We start from the raw sequence: 12141 nt of genomic DNA on the forward strand, positions 1-12141 counted from the left end.
AGCTTATGCTCAAATAAATTGGTTAGTCTCTATGGTGCCACAAGTCCTCCTTTTCTTTTTGCGAATACAGACTAACACGGCTGCTACTCTGAAACCTGACATATAATTATGAAAGTGCCAATTACTATTGTATTAATTAATTAATTTTAAAGCTTAATTCTTTTTAAAATTAGGCTGACTTCTTCATTGTACATGGTATATTCTTTTGTATAAAGAAGAGCTAATTCAATAATTTTCTTTTCGTATTTGTATGCATCAATACACGTGTTGAGAAATTGCTTCAAAAATCTAACAAAGCCTTGGAGGAAAAGCTGTTTTCACTAATGGAATTGCTATAATTCATGTGTAGAAAATAGTATAATTATTTCATTCAATATTGGCCCAATTCTGCAGTTTTGCCATTACTTTAGGGTCAGATCCTGCTACCATTGAAATCAGTCAGTGTACTAGTGAATAACATTGATATTTTTTTGCTTTGGAATACAGACTGAAGTGCAAAATTTATGGAATGAAAATTTGGTTATTCTGGATACTGCAAAAAGATATGGCTATGAGGTGGTTGATACTTTCACCATCACAATGGGACGTTACAAAGAATTTCTGCAAGGGAAGTGTGGATGTCATTTCCATGAGGTAGTCATTTATTGTTTATACTGGTCTCATTTAAGTACTTAAAAGGGGTTTTAACTGTCAGATGCCACAGTGAAAATATGTACAGTATAGTGCATAGTAGTGGATCAAAGGTAGACCTAAATGAAGTTTGAAAAGGTTTCTAATGCATGTGAAGATATATGTAGCTCACCATGGAGGGGAACAGAAGCTGTGTAATGGCCAAGGTTCTGATCCTCCAAAGTATTTAGGTACTTTACTCCCAATGGGTTAGGTAACCATATACCTTTAAGAATCTAGGTCCAAATATGAAACAGAAATACCCTAAAAATGGAGTCCTATCCATGTAAACCCAGTGGAATCACAAAAGTGCTGTTCTGAAAATATACTTCTAACTAACGGAAAGAGGTTTCTCTGTGCAGGGCTTTGTTTCCAGGCTCTTAAGCTTCTCTACTCTGCACTGTATTATCTTGTTTCTTCTGGATCTGTTCAGTCTACCTATTTTGATATTGTCACCTGCCAGTTGTTTGTCTCAAGTCTTACTTAGCTGGTTTATTAACTTCACTCATCCTGAATCTGCCACTGCATGTTCTCATTTGAGGAAGTGGGAGTTACAAGTATGTTGTGTGATTAGAACTTTCCTGTAGCAGGGTGTGTACAGGGAGAGGGGTTGCACTGGCAGAAGGTTGTGAAGAGGTACCATAATTGTGCTCCTGTCTGTATATAGTCTTATTTTTGGCCCTAGTTTTCTCTTCTGGTTGTATACCTGAAGGAATTCTCTGTTCCATTTTACACTTACTGAGCTAAATTCAGCTTTATGTTGGCACAGGTACAAGGCCTTGGCAATGGAAAGCCCACCAGATGCGTTGCTGCAGTTGTGCAAAGGGTCTGTAGCCTCCCCTCCACCAGAGAACTCAAGTGCTTCCAGTCAGCCCCAAGAGTGAATGATGCAGGCTGGGGAGGGGGGCATGGCCAGGGTAGCTCATGTTCTTAGCAGCTGCCCCTGGCTGAAAACTAAACTGGATCCCCTGGAAAACCCTGGGGAGGTCTATAGCATACCAGACCCTGCCCTGCTTAGTGAATCCCCCAGGCTGGCACAGAGAAGTGTAATTAACTCCAGACCTCCTGGTGTCACCTGTACTGAATCTGGATGCAAGTGAATTAGCATCATTTTAGGCTCTCATTTCAGCTAACAGTATGTCACCCCATTTGAACATTTTTGGTGTAGGGTTTGTGTTAGGACATGTTCAAAACGTGCTGCATTCCATTGCCCCAAGGGACTGTTAGAAGCTGGTGCAATGTGGAACAGCCAGAGGAGCTCCAACTTCCACCAAGGGTCAAACCCGCAAGCCCCACTATTGGGAGGGATGCAGGAGAATTGCTTAAAGCAACCTGAATTCTAATACATCTGAAGGCTTATTAGTTTCAGGATGCTATACTGATCCCTGTTGTTTGAATTAATGCACTAAGGCTCAACACAAGAAGGTGTGAGGATACTTAACATGGAGAAATAGACATATTGAATCTATTTCCCCGTGTTAAGTATCCTCACACCTTTTTGTCAACTGTCTAAATGGGCCATCTTGATTATCACTACAAAAGTTTTTTCTCCGGCTGATAATAGCTCATCTTAATTAATTAGCCTCTTATTGTTCTCTGTATGTTCATGTTCTCTGTATGTATGTATATATATATCTTCTTACTATATGTTCCATTCTGTGCATCCGATGAAGTGGGCGGTAGTCCACGGAAGCTTATGCTCAAATCAGTTTGTTAGTCTCTAAGGTGCCACAAGTACTCATGTTCTTTTTGAAGATATTTAAAGTTGTTCTGGTTTCCTTTCGGATATATTTTGAGTGTCTTCTGTGTCTTTTCACAGTTAGCCCTGTTAGACGAGGGATCAGTTTTGCATTTACATTTTTAGTGCCATAAATATATGAAACGGAGAAGTGCTCCCTTGATTTGAAGCATTGCTCTGTGTGAAACCAGAAGACGTTCTTCCCTGATGATCATATAAAGGTGCACCCTCTGCCTCACAATTGACTGTGATTATTCCGAATACGAGACTTGATTTAAGGAAGTTCCCTGGTGTCATCAAGAGAAGTACCATAGAATTCCATCAAGGTCTCACCAAAGTTTCTGTGAAGCTAATTTGTTGGTATGAGAGGCCTGTGCCAGGATTCCAGAGTTGAATTATTAATCTGCCGGGAGTCTGAACATTCCATCCAGGCATTTAGTTCTAAAGGAGTTTCAGTGAATGTCTATGTGCTACTTCAAAGCATTTCACCATGCTACTCTTAGGAATTTAAGAAACACAATGAGCAGTAAAGGGAGCTTTGGGTCATCAACTCATTTCCCTTCAAGTGCTAGACTCTGACTCCAAATCAAAATTATATCTGCTGTGAAAATCAGGACTATGAACTCAAAGACAATCAGTAACACTTGGCCTCAATTCACTGCTTTATTTCACTAAAATCTCACAAGGGGAATAAAACTTCACAATTTTAAAATGGAAACTTTCATAAATCAAAAGTCAACTTTGTGTGGACTGTTTATAGTGCACAATTAAAACGGAGGTCAAAGATGCAATCAGTCCACAATAATATAAGTAAACAAAGACTGGGCAGAAGTTGGTATAAAAAAGTCAAATATGTAGGAAAACAGGATGCACCAAAAGATGTTTTGTTTTGTTTTTTAAACCAAGAGTCAAATTAATTTACAAGGCTTCACAGGTATCTAGGAAAACCATTTCAAAATGCTGAGGGTATTCAAGGACTTTAGGTCAGAAAGAAACAAGCAGCTGAAAGAAACCCCTGCAGTTTGATTACTGACTAATGCTGCTATAGCCTCGCCTGATGCAACATTTAGACACAGGAATCTACAAGCTATTTCATTTGGAGAAAATCCTAGATACATTTTGGAGCTCAACCCCTGCCCCACCCCCACACAAGATTTCTGGAATTTGTCTACCGTCAATACAAGCAGCTCCAAATTTCAGGGACTGCTAAATGCCTTCTGAATGTCTCAAGAGAAGAATAAATGCAACTTGCCCTTGGTTAAAGTGACACCTGTTTAATGTGATCCTCACTCTATCCAGATACAGGTATGTGCATAGGGCTCCCACTTCAGTGGATGGGAGCTGCACGCTTATAAAGGCTGGACATGGCCTTGAGTGCTGGGTGAAAGTGCTGATTTCTGCTGTGTGGAAACACTGGGAAAGCTCTGATTTCCCACCCACCCACCCAAAGTTCCACAAAAAGTGAATCCAAAAATAAGGTTTCCTTCATTGTACACTCGCTTCATGCGACAAAATAGTACGTGGCTAATGAAACCTAAGAATAGCTGAAAATCCAACAGAAATCCAGGGTCACAATAGTAGAAGACAAACACAGATTAAAGAACAGGAGGACTTGTGGCACCTTAGAGACTAACCAATTTATTTGAGCATAAGCTTTCGTGAGCTACAGCTCACTTCATTCTTTTTGTGGATACAGACTAACACGGCTGTTACTCTGAAACAGATTAAAGAGCCTCCATGTGGTTTAGGGTTGCCAATTTGGGCTAGATGTATTCCTGGAGGTTTCATCACATGACACAGTCTTTAATTAAAGATTCATCTTTAATTCCTGGAGACTCCAGGACAGTCCTGGAGGGTTGGCAACCCTAGTGTGGTGCCATCCTACCACCCCTGCTTTCTACCTAATGATTCTGACCATTTTCTGGTGGCTAATGGAGTCTATTTAATCCTCTCAGCTGCAGCATCATAAAAATACTGTCACCTTTTAAATCACAAGCTCTTGTTTTTCTGCTCACTGAGGCAAATGCTATCTCTGAGACACAACAGCCTCTAGGACTTTTAATGTGCTTCTGAAGGAGACAGATGCTGGGATCAACTTGGCCTTTGATTCTTTTCTGGGGTCACTGGAACTCATGCTAGCAAATCCTGATATGGGGTCCAGGCCTTTTGTTTCATGGAATTCCATGAGTGCTGCAGCCAATTGAGGGTGAGGAGAATTCACTCCCTCTCCTTATGGCTCAATCATGGCAGGGAAGGTGCATACCTGCATTGCCACAGGAGCAGCCTGGGAATCAGACAGTGGCTTTGAGTCACAATCTGCCTTCTGGTTCCACCCCTTGCTCCGGGAATGACGTATTCAGCATCAGTCCTATACCCAGTGCAGCACATATCCCCTGGTGAGCCAGTGCAGCAGTGCTCACAGGTGTGGTCTTGTGTGGGTTGGAGCCAAGAATCTCCCCATTCCCCCATCCTTTGCTTCCCTTGCGATTGGGGGAAGGGCACAGAAACCCCACGGAGACTTTTTCTCCTTCCCACCCATCCCCCACCCCATATATATATAATTAAGGCTGCCAGACTGTCATGGAGGTCACAGAAGTCACAGATTCCGTGACTTTCCATGATCTCCATGACTTCTGCAGTGGCTGGCGCTGGCTCAGGGGCTGCCCGAGCTGGGTAGCCCCTGCACCAGCAGCAGCAGTTTGGATGTGTGGGAGGGGGATCAGAGCTAGGGGCAGAGGGTTGGGGTGGTGCTTACCTCGGGTTGAGGGGCTCCCGCTAGCATGGCTGTGCACCTTCTAGGCAGCGGAGAGGCCGGTGGGGCCTGCATGCTGCCTGAGCCTACAGGCCCCACCTCCGCAGCTCCCATTGGCTGCGGTTCCCAGCCAATGGGAGCTGCAGCAGCCAGCGCTTGTGCCCCTCCACCACCTAGGAGCTGCAGGGACGCAGAGACGGGTTGTGAGCCCCTGCCAGCCCCACCAACCCTCCCCACCAGCACTAGCGGGGGTCCTGGACCACACACTATGTCCCAGCACCAGCAGTTCACTACAGCCACCTCCCAGCACCCACAGTTCCCCCAGATTGCCCCCGCCCAGCACCCACGGCCTTCCACCCAAGTCTTAGTTACAGGTATTTTTAATAAAAGTCATGGACAGGTCAAGGGCTGTGAATTTTTGTTTACTAAAAATATCTGTGACTAAAACGTAACCTTACTTAGACACATCACCATGCAGATGTGCAGCAGAACAGGCCATAGTCTGGCCCTTAATGAGCAAGGACTCAGATGTGGTGTTCTTCAAGCCCACTACGGTTCCTTTCTGTTTCCCTAGACTTTTGCAGCATGGACCCCATGTTGTAGTCTTATTAGCTTTTGTAGCATAGAATGGGAACGTCTGGGTAAAATGCTTCCAGTCTGCTTTGTGCAGTATTGGGTGGATGATGTCAGTGGTTGGTTTTTGTTTGTTTGTTTGTTTGTTTTTGAAGGAGTTCTGGGTGAGCTCCCATACAAATTAGCATAACGGATTAAATTCAGGGATCCCGAGAGACTCCAATGAACTGTGTAGCTGCAGGAGGTATAAATCAAGGTGGAATTTGGCTGTGTTTTTATTTTAAAAATCCTGTTATTGACGCTGAGAGGCCTTTGTGACTGGAACAGGAGAGGTATACCCAGGAGGAGGTTAATTGTGTAGAACTCCAGAACATTTCAGGCTTTATGAAACCAACTGAGAGATTAAATCCACTGCATGCTATTTTCATTTTTTCACTTAAAGTGACTCCTAAACCCCTAGTATAATGCTTCCCCACACCCACACCCTGTGACATCTGAACTCAGCTACAGCTGTGTGGGAGGCTGGGAATGGAAGGCTGGCCATTTTGTGAATTTCATCAGTAAAAATGGATTGTATACAGCTGCTCTCATTTAACCTTTAGTCCCTGTTTACACTTTCTGGTAAACCAAGGACCTGATCCTGTGCGATGCAGTGCACCTGGAATTCCTGTTAACTTCATTGATCCTTCCGAGAGGCCACAGAGCACAATAACGGCCTGGAAGCCTATAGCACCATGGCCACATGTCCTGCTGTGACTGGGGAGGGAGCTGGCAACTACTGTAGAAGAAGAATCTCTCCATGTGACTAGTTTGATCTCTTGGTGTGAGGGCTCAGAATCTTGTACCTCCTGCCTGTGCCAGTCTACAGCCACTGCTAGTTCCAGGAGCCCAAGGCAACATATGCAAACTGATCTTTAACTAGTTTGTTCCACTCAACATGCTTAGGAAGAGAGCAGATGGATCAGGGGACACAAAAAGACCCTACACCTTCATGGCAGCTAGGACTGACGTAGATTTATTCTATAACTTAATGGTAGTGGAATAATGTATAGTAAATAGAAAATGGCAGACTTTAGATTTGGGTATTTTAATCAGTGGCTAGCTGTAAGATGAATACTAAATTGCATTCCTTGGAGATTACTCTCATCAGGAATGTAGCTTGGGTGATTGGTTCCAGGTAGCATCATTTTGGAATAGTTCCCTTGATCTAAGGCACTAATTTAGAAAAATGAACCTCTGCAGGACTAGCATGAAAACAAATTGCTTCTCTTGGCTTAGCTGTATCAAATAGGTCTTAAAATATATTAGTGTCCTAAATGGATACTACTTGCTCTTTTGCAAACTTAGTCAACTCCTCTCACTCACCCTGCTCAGCCTTTATAATTTTCACATGCTTTCTCTCCCCTCACATTTTATTTTGTGTAAGTTGCTGCTGTACATGTATTATGACTTTGGTTAAATACGAAAATTGTTTGAAGTGTCAAATACATGATTCCAAGCATATTTCACTTTACAAAACCCCTATGAAGCACATATATAAACATGAATGCTGTCCCTAGCCAAGTGTGTATCTTGTTGCATACAACAGCAAAGCCGGGGACCATTAGACCTACATCACACATGATTTGCTCCTCTTTATTTTTAAAACCGATTAACATCTCAGAGCTCCCTTCTGCCAAATCAAGCAACCAGATATAGGTAGCTTTCATTTCCAGAACTAAACTCAGCAGAATGGGCTAATTATTGTGCCAAATGAATACTGTTTTGCCTGAGACCTTTTTTCTGATGCTTGTTGACTTTTCCTTTTGTAAGTAACATTATGTAGCACAGCTCTATTTCACTTTGGGGATGCAGCAAACCTCTGGAATCCAGTCCATTTTCTGCTTTTTTTTTTTCCTTCAAGGATCCTGCTTTACGATGACCTATCTTGCCAATGAAGGAACCAGCCCCTAACTTACCTTTCTAGCCAGTTTGTGTGCAGCTCCTGGGTGGTGGTGGTGGTGGTTGTCGTGGTCATGGTTGTTTATTTGTATTACCATAGCACCTAGGAACACTAGTTGTGGACCGAGGTCCCATTGTGCTAGGTGCTGTACAAATCCAGAACAAATAGAGAGTCTCTGCCCCAAAGAGCTTCCAATCTAAGTTGTTTAGATCCCCCATCTCCACACAGGCTAAACACGCCACTTCCAGAGCAATCCCAGACTATTGTAATCCAAAGAGCAGGGGGTTGAATCGGGGATCTCCAGTACTCTGCTGTCACCAAGCTACTGGTCCGGCCTACAGAGAAGGTCTGTACCTCAAGTATTAGGATTAGAGACGAACCTGAACTATGTAGTTCAGGTACTGATCTGGATCTGAAATTGCCAACAGTTCAGGGGTGCCCAGGGTTTAATTTGGCCCATTGTAGACCTCCAGGCGAGCTGTAAAGATTGAATCTGGGGGTTGAAAGGGCTACAGCATCAACTAGATGAGTTCAGTTGGTTTAAGCATTTTGGGTTCCTTAATCAGTAAGGGCCAGATTGAATAGTACCTGCCATATTGATTTGAATCTTACACCACAGCTAGGCTCACTCTAGGGAATGGGACCAGCTATGAGTTAGGGTATCGGAGTCTGGTCTTCAAAGAACCGAGCTCTGATTACCCCATGAATTGTGCACATGCAGCTGACAGGATAATAAGACCCATCTTGAAGACCCATCTCCTTTTAAGTGCACATAGAAAACATTCACAAATGTCACTCTTTCTTTGCAGGTGGTGAAATCCAAAACGTCCAGTGAAAGCCCTCCCATTACAATGAAGCTATCAAGGCCCTATGCTCTGGGGAAATATTTCAACAGCCAAAGCAAACTCTCACAGCTGCAAGACTATGCAATGAATTCTCAGTCACCGTATCATGTCAGAGGTCCAATAAATCAAGTCTATTCTGAAATCCTCCTCAGCAGGATCTGTGCAAGTAAAAGCAAGGCTATTGACTCATAGCCTCTATCAGATGAAGTTTTAGAGCAGGAGACTTCCTACTTCCTCAAATGACAATCCAAGGACCATATTAAATGTATTTACATGCTTCTCTGATTGGCTGCACACAGACCAATACCACTCAAGATGTGGCGCTTTTCCTAAAGCTTTATGATGTCAAGATCTGCCCTTTCAGAACTTAGATTTCGGAATGGAAAGATGGGGCGATGCAAAAAAAGGGGGATGGGGAAGTTACATGAAATATTGCCAAATACTAGAACAGCTGCAGGCCAAGCAGCTGTGTATTGTGACAGTAAAGAGAGGGAAGGATATACACTTGATGTATTTGAAAAAGGATGCTTGATTTCTTAAGCAATAGATAGACTTATTTATTTATAGGTACACACTATAAAATTATCATATAGAGACATTCCATTCCATTTTAAAAAGCGTTATTACATACTGATCGGTTCACTTTCATTAGCAATACAGGAATATTTGTATTTCAGTGCTTGCCTCTCATGTATTGCAAAGGCAACTATTATCATTTTTTCTATCGTGCCAACTCTTAATTCTAGTGTTTACAGCTGACAGGCACATTTTCATCCACATCTGCAGTGGATCACGTTTTAACAAAAATAAAAAGGAAAGTTTGCATTATTTTTCTGCATGTTCTAAATCCAAGAGACAGAGGTGACTTAGAAGAGAGACTGAATATAACTATCCCCACCTAACATGGATTGTTAATGAATACCTTAGCATATCCTTGTTTATGAACCTGATTCAGGAAAATCTCCCTCTTGATGAAGGCTGCTTTAGATATGTTTAAGCACTTTTCTAATTGGGGGCCAATAAGCCTAGCCAGTACTTTCCCTGTATATGAGGTCCACTCTTTCTGAATTTACATAAAATGCCTGTTACCTAAGAGTCCAATCCTGAAGTCCTTGTTCAGAAAAAACTCCTATTGCATGCATACAAGGACTGCAGGATTGACTGTAAAAAATGTGACTGTAAACAAATACTTAAAAAATAACTAATTCCTGATGTCTTCTGACACGACCATGTATGATTTAAGAGAATATGATATGGGTTTATATAGATAAAAGCACCAGGAAATGTAAGGAAAATTTTTAGCATTAGATTCCACTGTCAGAGTCTGTAGTCAGGACTCTCTGCTCCCTCATAATGTGTGTTGTAGAAGGAAGCAAAAGTATAGGGACAATCTGAGTCATGGTCCCCTCTGTGTCCCCACTCTTTAGAGCTGCTTGTACTCCTTCATGGGCACATTATAAAATTTGCCCCTTTTGCGTGGGGATGCGGTCCAATGCAGCAGAGCTAAGGAGCAGTTAATGGTGTGCTCTAATAGCAACTCACGACACAATTGACTTGCTCCTTTGTTTCAGCATTAACTCCCCCGGTGTGGCTCCCACTCTCCTCTGAACAGGTTGGCTATGCTGCTGGAGTGGAAAGTCCTTAAAGCAAACAGAGGAGCTGCCAATATTCACAGGTGGCTCTGGAGATTCATTAGGCTGGACCTAGGATTCCCTAGGAATTTTTGAGCGCTACATAGTTGGCAGCCCATATTCCTAGCTACTTACATATTGTGATCAGTCCTTCCCACAAGAAGGAGTTATGTGTTAGATTGTCTGTGAAGAAGTATCTCTGAATTTATACATAAGCTTTTTTATGCTATGATCCTTCACATGAAAGGGGAGAATATAGACCTCCTTTGTATCTCTGGTAGATTTCTCAGTGAATTGACAGAAGCTTTTGCGTTTTAAGCCAGGGACAGTTCACGAACGTTGAAAGGATCCGTATTTGGTTATCTCCAGTATTTTGCAGGAACCTGTTGTGTACACACCATGCAACTTATGCTCTGCAGATCCATAACACCGGGGCAGTAGTGAAACAAAGCCTTAAAATGCAGTGGCTTAATTTTGCACCACTGAAGTGAAAGGAAGCTTTTACCATTTGCTTCAATAGATGTAGGATCAAGCAGAATGTCTTATATTAGACTAATTGTATATTCATGTATTATAACTTTGCTTCAGATGTTTGTGTATCACTTGAATCCACATGCTGGTGGGTTTTTTGTTTGTTGGTTAGTTTTTTCGCTTTACACAGCTGTAAACTGTGATCTAGAGGGTCTGATTGTGTGTGTGTGTGTGTGTGTGTGTGTGTGTGTGTTTGCTTTAAATCAAAGACCATTGTTAAAGCATCAGCTAGAAAAGGCCAAAGTTAATTCTAGTTATTCTGCAGCTGATACTGGCAAATGTGCAATTCATCACCTCCAGGTTCACCACCAGATTATTTTCATGTTCTGTATTTCCTTGTCTCAATATTTTTCATGTGTAGAAAGTTCAAAGTATCCTTTAATATTATATTTATATATATATTTGTAAGAAGCTGGTGGTATGGTTTCCAAAGTGACCTTTATTTAAATAGTTCCTTCAGATCACCTGTCTCCATCAGTAATATGAGATCTGTATTTGTCTGAGTTCAAGATGTACAAAGAAAAGCACAATAAAATACAAAAGTACAGAGTTAAGTTTTTCTTTATTTCGAACACCTACAGGTATGTGAAAGAAAAGAACTGAGACGAGGCCTGGGGAAGCACCACCACTTAAACATTTGCAAATTGAAACCATCAAAGCCAATGAAGATACATCTTTGTCATTATTGTATTTCAGAATTACCACTGACCGTGAATGATCTTCTGCTCTAGAATGTGCATAGTACACTACAAGTGATTCATAGTTCAGTTATTTTTTCCCCTGTGCCTTTAACTTTGCTAATTATTCTGGAGAGATGACAAACATGGAGCCCACTGCTGAAGTGCTCATTCAAGGTCAAATTCTGCCCCCCAGTACAACTCTGGAAGGCCCTATTGCAATGGAGCTGTTGCAAACAGTAGGGTGATCAGGCTGCTGTGGCGCATTTCCTGTCTGGTCTCTCTTTACACACCAACACGTGGCTCAGCGGAAGTTTGGGGTGGAACACGGGAAAGGGTTTAGGCCACTACGTCTGCAACTATCCCGATTACCTGCAAACATAAATACATGGGACACAGGGAACAGTGTTCCTGGCCCCTATTGCATCACTGGGAGTTTAGCTGGAGCTGTGGAATAATGCACTGGAGTCCCACAGACTGGAAGCGGAAGATTCTGTCTCCCACGTAACCTCACAGAGGTTGCCTGCACAATTCCAAGTTATTTAGGCTTTGTGCAGAGCCTCAGAATTTGGCCTTTGGACATTGAGGTTTTGTGATTAGGTCCATTCAAATGTGTATCTTAAGAATGATGTGAAATAACATAGCATTATTTTACTAAGTGTATCAGTTAGTATTGTCTTGAAGAGTCCTCCTCCATAAGAGATGCTGTATTTCAAATAACCCATATACAGAATTGAAATAGTCAACTATTAATACCATTACTTTCTACCTTACAGCCATTTA

At 42.2% G+C, this 12141-nt stretch overlaps 1 protein-coding gene across 1 annotated transcript in view; it reads left to right on the top strand.

The window, feature by feature from the left end:
- The window catches only part of CPED1 (cadherin like and PC-esterase domain containing 1), a 218620-nt gene extending 207392 nt beyond the window's left edge, over positions 1–11228 (top strand). The window contains exons 23-24 of the mRNA XM_048836189.2: positions 487–633; positions 8484–11228. Coding sequence (XP_048692146.2) covers positions 487–633; positions 8484–8711 — 375 coding nt within the window. The 3' untranslated portion in view covers positions 8712–11228. The remainder of the gene's footprint in view (positions 1–486; positions 634–8483) is intronic.
- Positions 11229–12141: the final 913 nt, after the last annotated feature.

The sequence above is a fragment of the Caretta caretta genome, chromosome 1 (genome assembly GCF_965140235.1).
Source record: "Caretta caretta isolate rCarCar2 chromosome 1, rCarCar1.hap1, whole genome shotgun sequence".
NCBI lineage: Eukaryota > Metazoa > Chordata > Testudines > Cheloniidae > Caretta > Caretta caretta.